The following is a 22,845-nucleotide window of genomic DNA, read 5'->3' as shown; positions in this document are numbered from 1 at the left end:
TGTGTGTGTGTGTGTGTGTGTGTGTGCATGCGTGCGTGCGTGCGTGCGTGCGTGCGTGCGTGCGTGCGTGCGCGTGCGTGTGTGTGTGTATTTTAGAGTTCAAAAGAAGTATGCTTACCTCCAGAGACAATGCTGCATACTCTTACAGTACAAATAACCAGTCTTTTATTTTTGGTTTCACTATATTGCATGATTTCATAATTGTTTTGGTCTTTAAGAGGACGTATTATTCTTATGTTTTACATTTAGATGTTGTGCCTCTAATGTGATGTTTCCCTGCTTTATTGTTGAAAAAGCTCTTTATTTTTCTTCTACTGCCTATAGAAGAAACCACCTGTTCTACCACCTCTTTTCACCCTCTGTCTGAAACCATTGGTTAGCTGGCCGGCTCTGTTGTGATTGGTCAGCCGCTTAGAGATGTGCCGCCCCTTACAATGTGTTGGAGCGCTAGCCAAAAGAAGCGCGAGTGTTACGTATGATGTCACTATGTTACAGAAGAAAACATAGAGCCGAATGCAGGCGTTTCGGAGAGAAACTCCCTCTGGAGGGAACTTTGGGATTTCAGCCTTTGCAGACCATTTACATGCACAACAACCTCGATAACACACTACAGGAAAGACCCCCCAAAAAAGCTTAATAATGCCCTTTTAAAATCCAATAGAATCTACATTGCATATTTCCCAATGAACCTTTTCTTGATTACGTAAGAGTGATCATACAGGTGAAATGTTGGCAAATATTTAAAATATGTTTTCTTCATGCACGTGTGCACAATTTAGAAACCATGTGCTCCTAGATGCATCAAAATGCCTGTATTAATAACCATTATGTGGACAACAACACGTGACGATCATGTGTACGAGCATCGGCTTGTGTCCACCTTTTGTTTAGTTGTCGCTCCAGGCAGCTGTGGCCGCACACATCTGCCTGTGTTTATCATGGTCAGCTGGTTCTGGTGCATCCATTCCTTTAAATAGGGAATTCACTTGTTTCGGTGGGATGGTGGAGTAACAGCACATTCGCATTATTTCTGGTTTAACGCTACAATATCCGCCTGTATATGTTAAGAAGCATAGAGTGTCTATTGTGTTTAAGATAAATATTATATCAGGAGATTCCCTGACAGTCATCGACAGCTGGGGATTTATTTTTCCATAGATTGAAAGGAAATTGGAAAATACAATTATTTGCTTTCTTGCACAGACTGAGATGAGAAGATTGATACCAGTCTCCCATATCGTCTGTGGCTCCATATTTCCCTTTATTATTTCTTACTTCATATTGCAATAAGGCTGCCATTTTCTCTCTTTGTCAACATTGTTGAGGAGGACTTGCTTGCCTTGTTTAAATAAACTTTATTGGATGTGTCTCAGGATAGAAACCGACTGGGGGTTCTGTTTTACGCTCAGTGTGAACTCCACATCATGGCCCTTCGATTGATCCGTACAGTGTGAACAAATGGCAAGAAGAAACGCTGATAAAAAGTATAGTCTGAGATAAAACTGGTTTTACAAGTTGTTTGTGGGACTATTTCCTGTCCGAGTGCAGTCACTTTCTGGTACCTTCCACTACCTGCCAACCCTACCATGACGAGAAGACCCCAGAGATTCTGAAGACTGTACTATGTTCACTTACATATAAGACTAAAGGGGGTGTCAATTGTTTTTCTAGTTTTTATGCTAAGCTGTCTTCTGTCTCTGGCTTTATATTCCCCGACAGTAGTACATATTTCCTCATCTTACTCTTGGCAATAAAACAAATAAGCACAAAATGCTGAACTATTCCTCACAGTACAGTTTACAATAAAGGAATCCGTTTGTGCCTGGATGATTTTAGATATTCTTTTAATCCCATTTTTTTTTATAAACGCCCAATGTCACAGCTGCCCACCACTGCTCAGTGTAGCCAGTTCACTGCCTGCATAAGTGTGGTAATTAATAGGCTTATTTCCAACATGTGAGCTTCAGAGTGGATTTACACTCACATGCGTTACTGCATGCAGCAAAGCAATTTGATGCATGACTGTTTGTGACAGGCGCTAAGCTTTTGTTTATTACTTGTCTGTGCAGTGTTGCGTATGAAAGCCCTGAGAGGGCAGTGTGAAAAAAACAATTGTGGTCATGTGTTTCCTAAGTCTAATTGACATTGTTTAGTTAACTCTGTTTTTATCAGGTAAAACCAAATAGGTTTTGCCAAGAAAATCTTTCTACGTTCCTTAATTTTCCCATATCTTCTCGGATATGCTCTGTAGGAGTAAAAGCAATTGTGTTTTTCTCAGATAAACCTTAATTTCTCCATGCAATCTAAAACCGAAGGTACATAAAGTGTGTGTGTCACACAATTTACTTGTGTTTGAAAACAATCCTGGAGGAAAGCATGAATGTTTTTATTACTATTTAGTGAAATGGGCATTGTGGAACTTCAGCCTTTTGTGGCCGAAATGACTATTACAAACACACAATTTGACCTGTTATAACAAGAACAGACTGAGATAAAAATGGATGTCAACAATTTAGTTTTCTCTCCTGCCTCTCAGAGCTTCCGTAGTTTCAATGTGGTACGTTTTTTAAACGATAACTAACTGTATGTGAAGGTTGATGTGGTTAATAGTTGACCTGAAAACAGCACTCATTTACTTTAATTTATATTATTGTCAGAAATATTAATAAAAAATCACAGCTTTACGCCTCTAGCCTTTTGGCTACATTCACTCAGACAATTACGCTCATTGTCTTCAATAGCACACTTCTATTTTGTCTGTGGACACTTAAGCTTTCTCAGAATTGGGGTCACATAAACACGCAGCAGGATATTGTTTCCACTGAGAGCTGCCCCATCTCCTCTTTTCCTTCTGCATTGCTTTTCTCAGTGTTCTCTGACTTGTTTATCTGAGTCAGGTGTGCGGCCTGTGTGCCACATTTTGCTTATTAACTGCAGCTGTGCAAAGCAAAGACGTCTGGTTGTGAGTCTACATTCGAACATCAAAGCCTTCCCCAGATCTTTTCTCCTGCAGTTGCATTTTTAGTTTTTGCCCCGTCAGTTCTACCCTCCCTGCTGATCCTAACAGGACCAATTATTTAGTTAACTGTTCCTGCACAATATACTGGGTGGAGATGTCTGGTCTCCTCAGGAAATTGCTCCCACAGCCCAGACAAAGTGACAAGACCATTCCCACACCCATTGTTTTAGACAATAAATGCTGAAATGATACAATAAAATCAAAGATGAGGTCATTTTCCCTTAGTAGAGCAAAAATAAAGGAACATATTTTGGTGCAACTTGATTTTATGGCCTAAAAACAAAACATTTTCACCACAATGTTACTGTGTTCGAAAGTGATTTTAAAGTTGGAGTGGCCAGTCTGTGTTTGTTTCTGTTTGTTTACAAATGTGTTTATGTGGAGGGGAGACGAGAGCCTCGTGGTTCTGTCCTGCCCTCCCTTGCACTGTATGAGGCAGTGTTTTGGACCGGGGCCCAGCACTGAGCCTGAGGCACGCTGCTCCGCTCCAGCCTCTCCAGAGCACCGACTCACTGACATTACATCAGCTCGGGGAAACATAGTAAGGACACTGTGTGTGTGTCAGAGTACATGCTCCTTTCAGCTTGAGCACAACAAAGTAGTCTGCACATTTCTCCCGGTTCTGAGGCGTCATCAGCAGCTGTAGGAAAAGGCATTAAAACCATGGCTGTGCGCATCATACGTGGGATGGAAGACCTGGTGGCGTCGGGCAGTCAGCTTGTCTGGAGCATGGCACATCAGACACTGAGGAGCTGGTACAACAGCGGGCTGATGCCCTGCAGGCGCTTCCTAGATGCCTGGTTCACGATTGGGAAATGCTACCAGGTATGACAGCTCCTTGAGCCATGGCAGCGGAAATAATTCTGTATAAATAGTTTGAATACAGCGGTTTTTATTTGTTTGCTTTATTGGCTGTCTGCTGGATTCATTACTGAGTGCCAGATGGATCTCTTGAATTGAACTTTTATGGATTGGATTACTTATAATCTGAGTCAGTGCTTTATTCTCATCTGGCTCATTAGTGTATGCATGTGTTTATTTGTGTGGATGTGAGGAGACACAGGCTCTTGGTGAGTCACAGAGCCTGTGTTTTAACAAGGGTCTCTCCCTCAGCATATGGCAGTCATTAGAAAGCAGCATGACCGGCCGTTTGATCTCTCCGGCTGGCTGATGAGAAGAACGTTTTCAAAGTTGTCTTTGAAATGCATTGTTGGAACACCTGAACGCTGTCTGTGGGGTTAACTCTACTTGAAAATGGTCAGGTTTCTCTAGTTTGATTTTTTTTTTTGTCTGAGTATATTGCTATGTGAAAATGTATTAGGGGCTATGAGCTATATTTACCCCCATTATTTACCTATACAGATACAAAAATAAAGTATAAATTAAAAATAGCTTGAAAAATGTACCTGGTGACACTTGAGAACATTTACATTAAGATAGTTATTTGGATCTGCAATTCCCTTTAAATGCTATGAACGAATGTATGGGCTAGGAATAAGGAGAATAAACATTTTTTAATTTTGAGATTATGTCGAAATGTCGAGAAATCTAAATGTGCAGAACAAATTGAACCACTAGCTTCAGCAAATTAGACATTATTCTCCATATTGGATGGCTGGCCCTAAATCTCTTCCGTAAAAACTACATTCAACACCTGAAACTCTTTGAACAGCCCTTTGAGTCTCTGGTGTTATCTTGAAATGAGGTGTAAGAAGAAGCACAAATATCAGATCCCTTTTATCCGTTTTCCCTTCTTCCCGTTTCAGAATGAGAATTTTGTGATTTAGAAAGTTAGGTATTGCCTTTCAAGAATCAAAGTGAAAGTACTGAGTGTGCAGAATGGCTCCTGTTTGAATTATATGTTATTGCTGGATCCTTATTACAGATGCATTAACATGCAACCACTACATTCATTTTGTAGCTTCATTACCTTTTTAACCAGGTCTACCTATTGCTTCATAAGGCAGTAGAAATGCATGATGGCCTCAGTTCATCCTGGTCAGGTCAGTGGGCTGGGGGTCATGTGAAGGGGGCCCCATCAGGGCCGTAATGACAGAGCTTAAGGGGGACGACCTCCCTGTCACTGTGATGACCTTTCCTTTAACATCTGGGACCTCGCTCTGAAGCTCAGGTCCTCTCTGAAGCTCAGGTCCTCTCTGAAGCTCAGGTCCTCTCTTCTGGGGCTGAGCGCAGTGATCTGTCAGCCTCTGAAATATAGAAACTGTCTTTGAAGAGTTGCCAGTTCTTTGTTGTTAATGCAATTGTAAATATTCTACAATATATCTACATCACAAAATGCACTAAATCCTAGGTGAAAAGTCCTTGAGCATTCAGGTGAAAGCACTTGGATTTGAATTAGCATGCATATATTTTAGTGTTAAATCTTACACTCAATGGCTGGCTGTGAGCTTGACTGTTAACTAAAGGCCTTTGTCCATTTATGTTTTGATGTCATTGCCCTGCAACAATGCAGCATTGATAAATGGGAAAGGCTTGTGCCCTGGAAAGACACAATTCATGAAAGGGTTAATTCAATCATGAATCCCAGATTAAACTATGTGTTCAACAGCCACAGTTATGTTTCATGTCATGATACATTAAATCCAGGTGTGGTTTATATTGAGGTTAGCTTCAGTTGTTTTATTATTTTTATTTTTATTGGTCAGGGTTAGTCTTTCCTTTGAAGGACCTCTGCGATGGTATTGTGGTAAAATGTGGGGCTTAAGATGAAAAGTTAGCGAGTTAGCGTGACTGCATATTAAAACGTTTGTTAAGAAGTACAGTTTTAGCCGCAGACCCTAAAATCTCACTGTGGTTGAGGGCGTTGAAAAACAACAAAGTGAAAAAGCAACTTGAGCCGTATAAAGTGGAACGACAGCTCTGTTGTGGTGCACAGAACAATGTGTCCTAGAAGAGTGACGTTTTACGCTCGGAGCCAGAGGGCGTCTTCTTGCTGGACGCTATAGCGTGACCCTCACTTTCCAACACAGGAGCCAAACACTTGGATGCCACATGTGTTTAACTGAGAAAAAAAGAGTTGCAAAGAGCAGCCAGGCAACAAACACAGTCATTTAAGTTCAATGCTTGAGGTATTTCAGAAGTTTCACAGTGTAATCGAATATATCTGCATCTTCTCCATGAAATCTGTACTAAAAAGAGTAGTCTTAAAATATGACATAAAGAGGCTGGCACATGTTACTAAAGATTAAAACAAAAAATACCTATTCATAGTAAAATATTAAGTAGCAATTTAAGATGGTAAGTGAACATAAGGAAGCTGTTGAAAAACGGTCAGGAATAACCATTAGTAGATTATGAAGAAACAATGTAGAAAACCACATAACAGTGATTATTGCCAGGAAGATGATCATAAAGCATCTTCCCAATACTTTTCTTATGAAATAAGTTTTTGTTTGTAAAAGCGATCTAACAGTCCTGGTGGAAATTGGTGCTTTTGGTTTACTTAATGGTTCTGGCATGCACTGCTGTCTCTTTTTCGTTACCTCCACTATATCAAAGTATATATTTTGTGTCAGCCAGTTATGTTGAATGAATGTGACTTCTTTAAAGAATCCTTTAAAACGTGAAATATTCAGCTTCCTGTGGCCAAAATGAGTATTACAAAAACAAAGACAAAACGATCTTGGCAAAAGAAAACCTAACCAACATTTTTTTGACCTGTTTTGAAATATAACAAAGAATTACACACGTTTTTGTTTACTGGTTCTTAACTCATAAACACAGGAAAGAAAACCAATTTAGATCAGACTTAATTAAAGATCAACAGATTTCTTTTTTCTAACTTGACCTCTCACGACCTCTGTATTTAAGCCATTCACTACATAAGACATACACTGTGGAAAGCTACAGTTCTTTCTTTACAATCAAAACAGTAGAGATTCCATTTACAAACAGCATCCCAGCAGATGATACAAACAGAATTCAGACACAGGAATAAAAAACGTTTAAATACAGAATATGAGACTAAACGTTGGCAGAAGTTTAACACACTGAAATATAACTATTATCCATCCCCACAATATGTAAACCTTATCCTGCATTGAAAGGCAGTTCTGCTGAGTGCAACAGAATGAATCCTAAAGCTATTCATCTTAGACAATGCAGCTGCAATTCAATTAAACTATGCAGTGGCACTTCATTGTCTTTGGGAATTTGACATTACAGGGATTTTCTCTGTTGTTGCAGAGGAAGGATGTGTGGGAGAGAAAGACAATAGCATGTGTGGAGGAACTCAGAGTCTTTTTATGATTCATGGTGCACCTATAAAGAGCTGATTTACGGCTGAAATATCTAGTTTTTATACACTTTACACTGATAAACATGAGGATCTTGCAAATTACTTTGATATTTGGGAGTGTGGTGGCTCCTTTTACCTATTCATTCTGCACAAAGGCAAACATGACATTCAGGTGAGTCACTCGAGAGAAAAAAAAAGAAGCTATTTTATCCCCTGGGCTGAAATAGTGGAAGAGCAGCTTTGAGTGGAGAGGTGGAGGTGGAGGTGGAGGTGGAGGTGGAGAGATAGTGTGTAGTGGCTGTGTTGTCATGTCTCATGTGTTTTCTCCTGCAGATGACAGAGGGCCGTCAGTGTCAGGTTCACCTCCTCGATGACAGGAAGCTGGAGCTGCTGGTTCAGGTAGAGGACACTTTCTGCTCGCCTCCTCAGGCACAAACTAGGCTGCATAGACCTGTGAGATTATAGTCATGTGCTGACATTTTGTAGGATTTAATTATGTCTGTAGTTCATTATTGTAAAGAAGTCCTAATCGAATATCCTGTGGTTCCTATTTTGCTTCGATTCCTCATCAAATTGAGGCTACCTTTTGTCACTGTTTCACAGTGTCTCACACACCGCTTAGCATAATAATGATCTACACTAAAGCTAAATCAATTAGTCGACCAATTGATAAGTCATTACAGAAGAAATAATCATCGACTTTTTTGATTTTTCATACAAGATGGGAGAAAGTGCTGTTTTAGCCCATCAAATAGGAAGAGTTCCTGCTTTTCGCTGTTCTATTAAACTTACTATCTTTGGGGTTTGGATTCAAAATATTTGAAGGCTCAAAGGTTTTATGCTCATATGCACAATACAGCGTAGTTGTTGGCAATGAAAATATTAAATCCTAGGCTCTTCCAACAGTGCAAAATACAATAATTAAGACATCAAGTCATAGAAAAAGACAAGGTGACACAATGGTGCAAGTAAAATGCAAGAATAAATGAACTTCAAAAACAAGATATATATATAAAGACATCATTTTGGACTTTGAGAAAATAGGATGGACATTTATCACTATTTTCTGACAATTTATAGACCATAAGATTCATCAATTAATCTAGAAAGATAATTGTTAGTTTTAGCTCTAATCTTGACTGAATGTCTTTGTTTTTAATCTAAACTTTACAGCCCAAGCTGTTGTCCCGTGAGCTGTTAGATTTGGTGGCTTCACATTTTACCCTGAAGGAGAAGGAATACTTTGGGTTGAGCTACATAGATGACACGTAAGTACATTTCCTTCTATAACAGGCTTTTTACAGACAAAACATTCAGCAGTGTGTGTTTGTTTTTTTATACAGTATATTTTCTTTAAATGAAAGAGGTTGGTTGATTAAGAACCAATCCTTTTTGACAGAAGCCTTTACGATAGCAGTATTTCAACACATGATGTGTTCCTCTTTCCCTGAACAGGGGCCAGAATAACTGGCTCCAGCTGGATCGTAAAGTCCTCGATCATGACTTCTCCAAGACTTCGGGCCCTTTGGAACTCAAATTCCTCGTGAGGTGAGTGCTTTTACTGTAAAAGCTTGCCAAATGTTGAATACTGCTGTGCTTTATTAGTAACGTCAGCCGATACTGAAGAAAGGAGAGGCCTAATAAGAAGAATATGGTTTGTGTGTTGAGAGCTTTATGGCCTCCAAGGCATGTCCTGACCAGCAGGTGGCAGCGATGCAACAGTTTACACATGCTTTTTATGTGATTGATAAACTCTTTCACTACAATTAAGTCTCTGATTAAATGCTAAATGTATTGACCTACACATTTCTTCTCAGATTTTACATTGAGAAGATCACCTACTTGAAAGACAACGCAACAGTGGAGCTCTTCTTCCTGAACGCTAAATCTTTAGTGTTTAATGTAAGTGTTTTTAAGCATTATTTAAGCATATATTTATGTTTATATCCTAGTAATTCAATGTTGTATATCCTTCAGTTCCAGATCATTAAACACTTTAGTTGATAGTATGATAAGAGATCTATCCAACAATTGAAAGGAAAAAAGTCTTAATTTACAGATTCATGGGCAACAGATTTCTTTAAACTTGGGGTTGATAGTCAGATGATCAATATGTTGGATATTTCTGTTGTGTTTATATTGAAATGATTCATACCATGCTGTTTATTGAAAAAATAAGTGTCTCAGTAATGTCACAACATTTACATTTTTGAAACTCTTGACGCACACTGATGTTGCTCTTAGTGCTGCGTTCAAGTGCTGTTTGAAATGTCACACTTTTACGCACATTTATTATTCATACGGTCATGCAAGCAATATGTTATTGTTTGATGCAACTATTAGTATTTCCTTCAAAAGTATTTCTCAACACTTACAGAGTTTTGAAAAGTTACAGGTTAAGGCTATTATCAGGATAAGGTGGGGTATTTAGTTTTGATTGATTTAAGTAGATTTTGTAGCTTTTAAAGCAAAGTAAATCCTCACATGAATCTTGTAGCAAGTGTTTCCTCAAAACAATTGGATAACATAGTTCAAAGTGAAATAATACAACGGTATTTTAGTATGGTAACACACAATATTATAACGGACTGTAAGAAAAGTAACGTAATACAGTCACTTGTGTAATTTTGGCTACAATTCAAATAAAGGACAAAGTGTGATACCAGCCATATCGATACAGTTCTAGGAAGATAGTTGCTGTATGTGGATTTGGAACCGTACGAGGAGCACTTGAATGCAGCATATGATTAGACGTTGCAGTGCAGCTTTTTTTTCGCGGGGAGAGCTGGCTGGTCACCATGGGAGACGGAGACTGTTGAACCTGCTTTCGGACCGTACCACTTTACAGAGGGGGCTGTAGCTCCAGGCAGGACCTTCAACTAGTCTTACTGGGGACCAGTGTGTGTTTTGTCGCCTGTAGAAAATTAAGGCTAACTCAGGCGCTGCAGAACAGCAGTAAACACACTTCAGGGATAGTTCCACACACACCGTATTGTGTGTGCGGCAGTGGTTCGGTCGGTAACGGTGGGACGAGGTACGGGACAGGAGGATTTTCAAGTCAAGTGTTTCGGACGGGCTGCACTTTGTGTGCGCATGGTTTTTACGAAAAGACACCGTTAATTTTCAACATTTTTTACAACAGGGGACCATCGAAGTGGAGAGTGAAAATGTTTTCAAGTTAGCCGCATTCGCATTGCAGGTAAGAAGGAGTTTGTCGCAGGCTTTCTGCACTGAAATGTTTGTCACTCACCCACAACATGAATGGAGACGGTTGGTAATATTTGAAAACAGTTGTCTCTCCTGAGGTGCTTAGGTCGGGGCTATTATTAAAGAAACTGTCTCTTGTATAATTAAAATGTGCTTTTAAATGTGCCAGTTTTTTGAGTTAGTGTAATCTCCAGTACTAGATAAATTAACATTTGGTAAAACTAAATGTTTTGATGTTTTATCGTGTAAAGTTGCCATTGTAGCAGATGGTTCAGGTAGCTTACACTAGCATAACAGTTAACTTAAATCAATTAATACGTATTGGATTTTCTTATAGTGCTTTTACTAACTGTATTATTTCCCTCTTTTTAAGGAGGCTAAAGGAGAATACACAAGGTAAGACGTTTTAAAATGTATAACCTAAAACCCTTTTAACGAAATAAATGTAGAAACGTGCAAAGCTGTATTGTCATTTAAAACATGTTTTGAGGGAGCAATTCAGGATACATTGACTTGAACGTAGTTAAAACAAAAAACCTGTACATGTAAAGATTAGTATTTCAAAAGCTATATGTACTTACATGTTGATATGGTTGCTGTTTTGGTTAACACAGGCATCTGTTACCTATTATTTGTAAAGTTTAGTGTGTGTTTCAATATTAGTTTTAATGCTGCAGTGCCTGGTGTGTCAAGTTGTTTGGTTAGTGCTCAGTGTACAAATGATGACTGTATATAGCCTGTTAATGTTCAACTTGACTCTGTTTAGATTTTGTTTTATGCTATACTTCCTTTAGTTAATAATTTCCTTGGTTTGTTCTTGTGACATTGGCCTGAACCCCCTGCTGGCTTGCTGCCAAACATTGTCTTTTTAAAATCTCTTGGCTGTTCTTTTGGCACATGCAATATGTTTACACTTGCAACAAGTTGTTTTTCTGACATGTTGTGATTGCGTCATCTCCTAGTAAATGTCATATGAGCTGACAAACAGTTTGTACAAATGCATGGACATTGTGTGTAGAAGATTTGGTCCATGACACTGATGGGAGGCTCTGTACAAAACTTAGATAGTCTGTTCTGCTCATGTTTTCATAGTGGGGTTTGCTTTCAGAGGCTTGACCTGCTGATAAGGTATGTTGTTTTTTTGTCAGCCGTAGGAGTGAAGGGCATTGGCTGTGATAAGTTGAAAAAAAGCACTTTGAGTGAGTGACTAAGCAGCACAACCTGTGTGTTTTCCCAGAGCGTCGCCTCTAAAGGCCTCCCTGTCCATTATGTTAACACAAAGATGTGTGCTCTGTAAGGAAATGCACGTGTACTGTTTGTATGGCGATACAAGCAATGCTGAAAATGCAGTTTGAGCCCTTGTCAAAATCATTGCCTTTGTTCTGTTGCAAAAAACTTGGCTGCACTTTCTCAAGCTCTTAAAGCGCCCCATTATCTAAAGCATGATTAACCTGATAAATGTTAATTATTAGTCATTGCAGCATTGGTGCAGATTTATGCCGCCTCAGTGTTTTGATTACAAACTACTTCAGTGTGAAGTGCAGTGTGTGGTCTGAACTTTCATCTCATGTGGGAGTGGGGATGGGCTGCACTTTGTACTGATTCTGAAAGCACAGTAAAAGACAACCTGCCAACAAATCTGGAAGAATCAGCGACAATAGGAGTGTGCCCAAAATGAGCTCTTTATTTGCACAGATACTACTTTCTCCTGCACATTCTGATTCAGATGTTAGGCTGTAACACATTTAATAAAACACAGTTAAATTGTTTACCTCAAACTTCTCTTCTCTTACTTGAATGTAGCACACAAATCTATCACTATTCTATTGAAGTGATGCATCCCCTGCTGTCCTGAAGCAGTGTTTCATTACTGTCCTTTATACCTTCTTCTCTAAGAGTACAGGCCCCGTAATTCCCCTCATAAAGCATATTATATAAATGTCTCTGCACTGTATGAGCAAAAGGGCCCTGGAGCTGCAAGATTAGCTGTGGAGGAGTTGGGGAGACCTCCTCCTCCTCCTCCAGCCAGCTGCCTTAAGAGGGATGAGCCAGACCCACTGTCCAATGGCAGACAACCTGGCGTCAAGAAGACTCACTGTTGTTGAGGCGGTGTGGGCCAACCCCCTGCTGTGCATTGAATTAATGCACCATCGGGTTTCCAATTGTACTTGTCTCAGTTTTTTCTTTTGCTATGTCAGTTTTGCATTGCATTTTGTTCTTACCGTACTGATTCACACCACCTGGAGGTTTAATCCATAGCCGACTGCAACAAGTTCAAACTGTTCTCAAGAGGTTGATTAAAGGAATTGTAGAAAACGGCAGGAAATCACTATATAGATCCATGTCCTTAACTATATGTCTTTAGCAGTTTAAGAGTAACAGCGGGAATCTTTTCTTGTAGGTAAGATACAGACGGTGTCTACGCCACTGTATATTACAGCTTGGGAAGGTAACATTGAAGAAGCTAAAAACAGTAAAATAGATTTTTTTTTAATTATTCAAATCGGAAAACCCAGCGCCCTGTTGCTCACTTGCTAACCCTTTTTTTTTTTTAAATGAAAGTAGTTAGCAGTACTATTTCCATAAGGCGCTTAATCTTGCGAGAAATTCACCAAGTTGGCACCACTGAGTGCCCGTCTCTTTACGCCCTCTAACGCCACTCCCCAAAAATAACCATAATGAATGCAAACAGTGACCATGGCTACTGTAAGTACCAGTTAGGACACAGGCAGGTCAACCCTCTTACATATGACTGCAGTGATACCAGGTTTTTGTCTTTTTTTTTCAACAAAAATTGTCAAAGTTATGGATTTATTTATTGCTGTCTGCATGTTAAGAGTATTTCAACAAATTATAACAAAAAGTGTTTCTAAAATATATGATCAAACTTAGCTTTAAAGGCATGTTATACATGTTGATTACTCACATTATCCAAATGTATTTAATCATTTTCAAACCCAGTGAATTCTGTAATTTTAATCGAGGTTAAAAGTACTTTTCTGTGTTGTTGTTTTTGTCACCCTTTTATCCAGTATTAAGCCACATTTTTACAATACAATAGTTAAGTGTGTAAATATTTGAGTGTATAAGTTACTGTTTTTAACAGTATGACCTGGACCGTTTATTTTGGAAAAATAACCTGGTTAAACTTCCCGAACAACGGATGAATCCCAACTGGGATATCTTGACTTCAATGTCAAACTCCCATGATCCCACGCTCCCAATACCAGCAAACCCCGTCCTTTGTTATGGTTTTGATTAAGAGATCCCTCCCGGCAGAAAATAACATATTGTATAAATAACTGCCATACAATTTGAACCAACTTTGATTAACACAATATCATTTGTGTTTGAATCTTACCCACAGAAAGAATATTACACCCAGACGGTTTTAGTCCTTAGTTCTATTTGCAGGTGTAGCCTGTAGTTAGTGGTTCATTCACAGCAACAGGCCCTCTCATTGTGCTCCCTCCACACAGTCACCACGTCTCAGCGTAGTGGAATAGCTGACACATGAGTATTATCTCTCCCCACGCTGGGTACGCTGGGCTGGGCTGCACCGGGTGTAGGAATTGCCCCCGCGCTGCAGGCTGTGGAGAGATAACAGACGTAGTAATGAATTCCAGATTGCTGACGGGGCAGCGCGGCTGTGGAGTAGATCACCCCGACAACACCAGGCCCCAGCTCCCCATAAAATGTATGCCATCAAACACACAGCGAAGTGCCGTGGCAGCAAAACTCAGTCAACCTAGGAGAGGTAGCTACAGGGAAGAGTGATTCAAGTGCCTCTGCCCGTGTTTTTGTTTAGTAAGCTGGTTCACATAACTGGATCATCATGGCCATGTCCCCCCATGTCAGCGGCTGTTAAACTCCAATAATCTGTTAAAGAAAAATGGATGTTCAAGGTCAAATGGCCATTGACCTAGAATCAACGTTTTGTTATGTTGGCTTTATAGAGTGGTGCAGGACTGAGTCATTACACCTGGAAATTAGTTAGCATTTGAACACACTTGAATTCAACATTTTTTTTACGATTTTCGTGATATAGACTGTTTAGTACAAGCTGAAGCATTCAATAGAAATTGTTCTACAACATAAAATATATAAGTTAATAATGACAGCAGTTACTAACAAGGCACCATTGATACTACTTAACGCCAAGCAGTATCCACCTTTAGCCTATCGGTGGTGATGTGCAGCCATACAGTACGACTAATGTAGTTTGTTTTTAGGCTATTGTTAGCTTTCTAACTTTTGCGATTGCATTTGGTCATCAACAATTATAGTGGTATTACATTGTGGAGATAATCCTGCTGAACAAAACATGCAAGTTATCCCAAAGATCTTGTGTTTTTTGCTTAATAAACCAAAATCCAATGGGAAAAATCCCAATTATTTTTGTAGAGGGAGCCCTTGCGATGCTAACTTCCAGGTTGCTCTACAAAAATCTGTCATCCCCGCCCCACTCTATTGTTCTAGCTGACACAATACTTGGGGATGTTCTAATATTGTATATCATGTTGTGTATTTTGTGTTGTGTTGACCTACACATTTGGACTTCTGTCTCAGAGGCCACGGGCTGTTTTGCAGCAGCACCGGTGCTCGTACAATACTTTTCAACTCGGGGAGAGGCTGCCAAGTGCTTGTGAATGGCTTTTGTTCAGTTCTCTAGTGGACTGGCCCTCAAAGCCAGAGCCCTTTTTGTCCAGAGAAACTGTAGACCTAGTCCTCCCTCCCACATGATGTTGGAGTGACTCATAGTTCACTATCATAGACCTTGACAGTAACAAACACCACAGTTTGTCCGTACAGATAGCACGGCTGGTTTGTTTTTTCTTTTTAACTTGAAGCCTTTTTATTAACATGTTTGCCTTGTTGGTTAAACAAACCTGTTGCTTCTGTTGTGAGATCATTAGCTTATCTGTGAAAGTCAATCAATATGAAGTAGTTTACCTACCATGACTGTTGAGAACCTGCATGAAATGGGCTTTTGATATTTTTTTAAAACATGTTTTGCCAATTCCCTTTAAAGGGCTCTGTACTGCTTAAAGGATCTACGTGGGCTTTGTAAATGAAATCTGGCAAGACATGAATAAAACTCAAGCTTAGTTTTGGCAAGCAGTACACACATCTATAGATAAGAAAGATGAAAATATAATCCTGCCACTGCACCTTTTCTAAAGGTTTGCGAACATGAGTTATTGCTGCCATGCCTTAAGATAGAAATTCAAACCACACTGTGAAAGTACAAACACATGGAGAAATGTTCTTTTTGTACAGCTTCAGACTTTGAGGTTGATATACTTGTGTTAATATATCTTCCTTTCCTTAAGGTCCACATGTTAGTATGGATCAGCCGGCAGTGAAACAACAACGTGGTGCATTACTTTACGTTTTGGGTCATATTTGTTTCTGTTTTTCAGGACATAACAACTCACTTTGTGTAAAAGATGTGTAGGAGTTAGTCATTGGACAGTGATAACTTGTCTCTCATCAATCAACAGTGTCATGTTGGTGCTTTGCTCTCTCTCGTATCTAAAGCATAGATGTGTAACTATAAAGGACCCTTGTTATTATGAATGAATACATGTTCTGTATTCAAGTTGTGTATGTTTGTTTTCCAGTGCTGAGGCTGCCAGATCTCAGCTGAAGCAGTTCCCAGTTCTGCCCACCAGAGTGTTACAGGAGCACCCATCCCTCAATTACTGGTAAGTTATGGCGGTTGATATGTTTATTTGAACCAATATCACAGTCTTTTCTCCACAAGGTTCTAGGGTTACACAAAATGAGGAAACATATACAATTCGGCTACCATTACAGTACATTACATTTAGCTGCTCCAAAGCGACTTACAATAAGTGCAATAAACCATGAACAACAACAACAGAAATGCTATGCCGTACATTTTCTTAAAATAAGCCAAGTAAGTGCTTTGCATCAGTCTCAATTGACCTACATTCCCCTAACTTTGTTTAATAATGCGATTACATCATTTCTCGCAAAACAAGTATTCAGTTGTGTCCTACTTGTTCTAAAAGGTTCTAGTCACCTTAACATGAAGACACAATCATACAGATCCAAATGTATACAGAAACAGAAAAGGATAATAAGGGCAGGCGGTGACTCCACCTCCCCTTATCCCGCTACTCTTGCTGTTCTACAAAATGATATGGTTTTTCATAATCATAGACATTCATCTGGTCACACACATTTAAGCATAACAACTCATACAATCTCATTTGTTGCCATAACATGTCATCTTTGTAACCTAAATGGACCATGAGTCCTCTCCTAATCATCTTCCCATATGTCAAGGTGTGCAGATGAACGTAAATATTTGACATGAAGAATATGCTGCTTTTTAGTGTACTTCTAAAATACAACAAATTGCTTGTTGAAATAAAAAGATAAAGGAATGAATCTTCTACAGCAAAGACTGATATTAACATTTGAAAGTGCAATTACCACAACCTTAAGACAAGACTTGTGCCACGTCGTCTCTCCTGCCTCCTAAATATTGCACTGCCGAGGTGCTGTTTTATTATTTACACCTTTGATCAATTGTAAAGCCCCTACAAGATGCGCTTACAATTCTGCTGTCGACTCACCTCAGTGGTCAGGACCACCTGGTTGTAAAAAGGCGTTTATTTCCCCAGAAGAACCATTTTGGGTGTTACGGTGCCTACTAGACCATCCCGGTACTTGGCAGATGGTTTTCTCTCTGATGAGGTGACTAATTAATGCCCGGGTCGCGTTAATTACGTTTGCACATTAGCCCTGCGAGTGCTCGGGGAGGTGCTGACAGCCACTGGCTATCTAAAGGATTCCTATCTGTCTGTTCAATCCACACTGCTGTTGTTGACCCCCCCCCCCCCCCCCCCCCCCCCCCCTTCTGCTTACCGGTCATGTGAGGCTGCTGCAGGCTCAGTTTAATACACAAATTAAAATCACAGGCATTGGTGAGCACATGAAAACACCTCTCCGTTGTCTCTGTCTGTCCACTAAGCCTCAGGCGAGTTTTGCAGTCTCTCAATTCTATTAAAAGGGATGATTACAGTGGGAAGTAAATGGGATGCATTTTGCAGGAGAAGTTAGATGAGAGCTATCAGCTGGCAAGTAGGCCAGACTGCATTTACTGCATGAGCAGGCAGAATGTGTGTCAAAGAAAGAGCCCACTCACAATCCCTCTGTGTGCTGGAATGTGTAACACTCGATGGGTTTTTCATTAAGTGTTTCATCTTTCCATTTGCAGTGAGGACAAAGTGATTGAACATTACAAGAAGCTGAAGGGACTGACCAGAGGACAAGCCATTGTGCAGTAAGTTCAAAACTTATTTTATGACTAACTTGTGTTACACACTACTGCTCCTGATGTCCCCCCCCCCTCTTTAACCACTTGTGTCTGCAGTGTTGTGTCTGTTGTTGTGAGAGGTGGCTGACTGTCACCATGCCAGAATGTGCTATTAATTAGAGGGGCTCTTAAAGTGGGCAGCAGGCCAGCCTTGACTTGTTGTGTGTTTCCGCTGCTTCATACCTAAGCTGTATGATGTTATTTGGTTTGCTTTTGTTTTATTTGTTCTGAGCAACATTGACAGTTTTAATTGATAGGAGTGTAACCAAAAGCAATCAGTTAATCTTTATGAATTCTACAGGAGTCAACGGCATTTCCATTCTCTGTTGCTTTTCCCATCCATCCAGAGATGAACTTCATTTTCTCCTCTAATAGATCAGTACATGTTCTTGTGAACAAGCAGAGTAGCAGTGTTTGATTACAATCAGCCTTTCCGCCAGGGGGGCGTCTTGCCGTCATTTGACGCCCTGAACTCGAGCCGAGGCCGTCCTAAAAAAAATAATAATTTGAGAGAAGATCGAGTTTTTATTGCTTGAAATGACGAAAAGGAAAAAGGACAAGGACATCCCTCTGTTGGAGGGGCAAAGGAGTCTGGTGGGATTCTTTTCGCCGCCAGCAAAGCGTGTTCCTGTGACGGAAAGTGTACTGCCTGCGAGCCTTGACGGAGGGGTGCTAGTGGAGCACGCGCGTGAACTGCGAGCGCCGGAGCCGCGCAGCGGCGAAACTGAGGCTCCGTGGTAAACTGTGGTAACATGAAGAGCCGTTTAGGAGCCGAAAGAGCCGGCTCTTCTTAGTGAGCCGAGCCAAATGATCCGGCTCACTAAAAAGAGCCGGAATTCCCATCACTAATACGTAAAGAGATAGTATCTATAAGGGACGGCTCAATTCAAAATTCAAGTCACGTGACACGATGTGAAGGCCCCCAAACCCCCGCTCTCGGGGTGGACGCCCTCTCAGCCCTAGTCTGGCGGAAACACTGATTACAATTCAAACCGGATTTCATTTGAGTTAAGAAGGTATTATTCAAAATGTGTTATATCTTTTTCTCATCAAGATGTTCCTCTTGGTCAGTTACTTTGTAAACAAAAACAAGTATAAGGAAATCTTAAAGGGGACCTATCATGCAAAATGCACTTTTGTACGTCTTTTATACATGAATACGTGTCCCCGGTGTTCCAGGGAACTCGCCAAGTGTCAGAAAACACAACCCTCTCTATTTTCCTCCATACCCAAATCTCTAAAAAAGGGGCTGCAACGGATCTGATAAAAACTGATCCAGATTTGAACACTGTCCTGACGTCAGGACGGTGACGCCAAGGCTATTGGGCCAACTCTCCACCTATCAGGGGAATTTGGGGTTGGGCCACGGCCGGCCATTGCCGCTCGAAAGCGCTGGAGACGCTGTAGTACATATGCCAGGCCTGTAAGTGGCGCTGTAGTCTGCCACAAAAGCAGCGAAGAAGACTTCCCGCCCATAGTTACCATGGTTACCCTTCTGTTTATTCTCCGCTGTGGATTTCTTTCTCCCTCCCCGAGGCAAGCGTTTGCTCCCGCTGCTTTAATTCAATGCAATCCCTCCCCGTCGAGGCAAGCACTGTAATTCTCTCCGGTTAGTCCACCAGCAGATGACAAACACCCACCTCTCCGCCTCTTCCAAGGAACGAGGGGACCGTGCGGCAGAGTTTCAGTTTGTTTAGCCGGTCTAGATGTCCGTTAAAGTTTAAATCTTCTGGACAAAATTAGAAAAGTGCCGGTCAAAGGTCTTCTTTGTTATTTATTGAGCTTTAAAACAAATGAATAACGACTCTATATAATAAAACACGGAGATCTCTTTTTCTCCCCCTCTTCTGACAGCCCAGCAGCTGATCAGAGCACGTCTCCCCTCTCCTGCAGGGGGGCGTGGTCAGCAGAATCAGCCCCGTAGACAGCAAACAGCACATAGAGCGAAATGAGGCATGGCTAAAATGCATGATCTGTTTGGTATTTTGAAAACAGAAACGTATAAATATACCTTATATAGGTATGGCCCTACAATATATCATTTAAATATAGCATGATAGGTCCACTTTAAGTAAAGAGGAAACAATGAATGATGGTTTTCATTTTGTACAACCGTGTCATTTGCATGTGCCGTCCTCATTTCTACTGTTAATTGCAAAAAGAAAACTTTTAAAGAAGTCAAACACTTCAGCCCTCCAACTGTGTTTTTTCCCAGGACTGTAACTCAGAGCAACCCCTGGGTCATTTACGCTCGGATGATTTGTGCCCTTGAACTGATCAATGGACTCTGTCACGGCCCTGAAACAAATCGATCGGCCTGCCACTGCAAATGGCCGTGGCTTCTCAATGACTGTAGCTTAAATCGCACTCCGTCTGCGGAACCACAGCCACCGGTGGACAGTGATGAAGTGTACATGGGAGGGGTTTCCCGTTAACCTGTTCCTCTTTCTGTGAAGGTATCTGGCGCTGGTGGAGTCCCTGCCAACATACGGAGTCCATTACTACCAAGTGAAGGTAACAGTGCTGCCCCCAGTCATAAAGTAGCTTAACCTCTTGAACAAGCTTCTGTCAACATGCTGGCTTCATTTGTTCTCTGCATTTCATCTTGATTTATTAGGGCTGCACAATTAATCAATTGTTTTCATTATATGGACTATTGCAATAGCCAAATTGCTGCAACCTCAGTATTTGGTAAAGGCTAAATATGTGAAAAGTGTGGCCTGGCTTACAAACAGTATTCTACAGACTGATACAAAAAATAACACTATGATCAATTCTATATATGTTTCCATGATGATGTGAATAATGCTTCAAAAATGATCATTTCATCCAATAACGCAAATTTGCAATGTCACTCAAAATAATCGTAATTAGATTCTTTAACCAAATCGACAGCCCTATAACACATACATTTACCCTTTATTCAGTGAAAGCAGCTACACATGCATGAAAGACTCCACATAATTACATTAAGTTTAGCTATAACTCACTTTTACATGCATCCACTCACTTTCCCAACCAAACCTCGTTAGATCAAGGCGTCTGGGGAGATCAGACGGTGGCGTTAAAAAAAACACTCAGTCAGGCTTGCAGGGGCTTTTTAAGGCCTTGGATGTATTTGATCTCCTCTTGTGTTGCTGTTGCTGTGAACCTAATGGGGTAATTGCTTTGGTAACAGCCCTTTTTTCAAACCCCCTCACCAATAAAGCTACCTCCTAATGAGTGGTGTGTGTGCATGTGCTTTCTTGCAGGACAAGCAAGGATTACCGTGGTGGCTGGGAGTCGGCTACAAAGGCATCGGACAGTACGACCTGCAGGATAAACTCAAGCCAAGAAAGGTAGGAGCATCTCTTTTTTTACATCTGTTGTATTTGCATTAACTGTCTTTTCTTTCTTTGTTTTATATGTTTGTGTAGAGCTGTATTTTTTATTAGCTTTTTTAAAATCTTTTTTTGGTTTGTAATGAACCAAAAACATAATATTTCAAACCTATTTGCTTTAAACTTCTCTTGGAAGTATGGACACTTAAGCATGACTGTGACTGTACTTGAATGGCTGGTTGAAAACAGAGCTTTCATCTCCTCTTGTTAGCTGGTTAATGATCCACACACACTGTAAATAAGTGTAATTAAGACCCTGGTTCCCATGTCAGTCAGTCAGGAGAAAGAGGAAGACAGATGGGGAAAACATTTTGGAGTATCAGTACGTGCTGCTCACAGTCAAGGCTGTAGGTGTAAGAGCAAACACAGAACAACTAGTAACAGTGGAGTGAATTGTCAAAGGGATATAAATCGACTCACCGTGCAAAGTTTAAAGGGGAAAATGTGTAAATAGCAACACACTCTGGATTAAATAGCATACAAGGGTCCTTTTTTGGTTATAAAAGCATTACATCATATATAGAAGTGTCTTTTATTGAATATAAAAGCATAATAGCCTACAAGTTCCCTTTTTGATTATAAAAGCTTATCATTGGCTAGTGTTGCAAGTAAATTAAAACCCCTTCTTGCAAGTTATTTTGTATAGGCCACCTCTCCCATTTATTACTGAAGAGATACAATAATTAAGTGTAAAAAATGGTTCACTTTTAACAATTAGCATGACTTTCCCTTTTGACATTAATTCAGGAATCAATAATTAAAAATAAATCACACAACTGTTCTAACTGTATGCCTGGTTGGTTGATGCCTACTTATGGTGTAAATGAAATACTTTCAGTACAGAAATGTCCTGCTCCTGTACTGTAATGTTTGAGTTAGCACTTGTCGTGTCTGTGTTTACCCCCTCCCTTTGTTTGAGATGCGTTATGTGATAGTGTCCCAACCAAGCGTTTCTCCCCGACCTCTTTCATTACACGGAGCTGTTGTTGTACGGCAGGAACGTGTTGACATAGCAGGGTGTGCTGTTACTCCGAGGCATTAACGGGCACAGCCACAGTATGTCTCTCCAGACCCTCCCTGTGGAAGGTGTAATTATGGTTTCTCTGGGGGGGAAGCAGCATGCCCCTGGGACTCGGGCTGGCACTCTGCCATGCTGGTGGGTGGGCATTTGGAGGGTGTTGGGGTGCTAAAAGCATTTCAAACTAGTCTCTGACCCCTCCAACTTCCTCACATTAAGAGGGGACAGTCATAGAGATGAGTTTGCTGTTTTGGAGCAAACTTTTTGCCTTTTTTTAAATGAGTTTTTTTGTTGGTTGCTCTTTTGATTTATAGAAATGTATAGCTACTCTACTTTTGCCTTTAGGGAGTCCTCTGTATTTAATGTTGATGGGGCTTCCTGCCTCAGTTCACAGCCCCTTTATTCACCCCGGCCCATCCCTCCCTGCCCTCTGCCCAGCCCCTCTCAGCAGGCTGTATTCTTTATGCTAATCCATGTGTGTGTCTCGGAGGGAATACAATTGATCAAACAATACAGAACAATTATCTGCTTAGGGGGCTGGGGGCTGGATTTAGAGCTGGTCCCGGGGAGAGCTCAGTACTTGTGTAGTTATAGAAAAGTACTTCAAGTGAT

At 40.6% G+C, this 22,845-nt stretch overlaps 1 protein-coding gene across 3 annotated transcripts in view; it reads left to right on the top strand.

The window, feature by feature from the left end:
* Positions 1-22,845, top strand: part of LOC117475451 (FERM domain-containing protein 4B-like) — a 55,576-nt gene that overhangs the window by 13,790 nt on the left and 18,941 nt on the right. For all 3 annotated transcript variants that reach the window (XM_034121661.1, XM_034121663.1, XM_034121662.1), the window contains exons 2-11: positions 7,611-7,676; positions 8,451-8,545; positions 8,733-8,825; positions 9,095-9,179; positions 10,420-10,476; positions 10,858-10,880; positions 16,109-16,192; positions 17,737-17,802; positions 20,292-20,349; positions 21,087-21,173. In XM_034121661.1, coding sequence (XP_033977552.1) covers positions 7,611-7,676; positions 8,451-8,545; positions 8,733-8,825; positions 9,095-9,179; positions 10,420-10,476; positions 10,858-10,880; positions 16,109-16,192; positions 17,737-17,802; positions 20,292-20,349; positions 21,087-21,173 — 714 coding nt within the window. The remainder of the gene's footprint in view (positions 1-7,610; positions 7,677-8,450; positions 8,546-8,732; positions 8,826-9,094; positions 9,180-10,419; positions 10,477-10,857; positions 10,881-16,108; positions 16,193-17,736; positions 17,803-20,291; positions 20,350-21,086; positions 21,174-22,845) is intronic.

The sequence above is a fragment of the Trematomus bernacchii genome, unplaced genomic scaffold (genome assembly GCF_902827165.1).
Source record: "Trematomus bernacchii unplaced genomic scaffold, fTreBer1.1, whole genome shotgun sequence".
NCBI classification, from domain to species: Eukaryota; Metazoa; Chordata; class Actinopteri; order Perciformes; family Nototheniidae; genus Trematomus; species Trematomus bernacchii.
The sequence above is the reverse complement of the archived record's forward strand: the minus strand, read 5'-3'. Positions and strand labels throughout refer to the sequence as shown.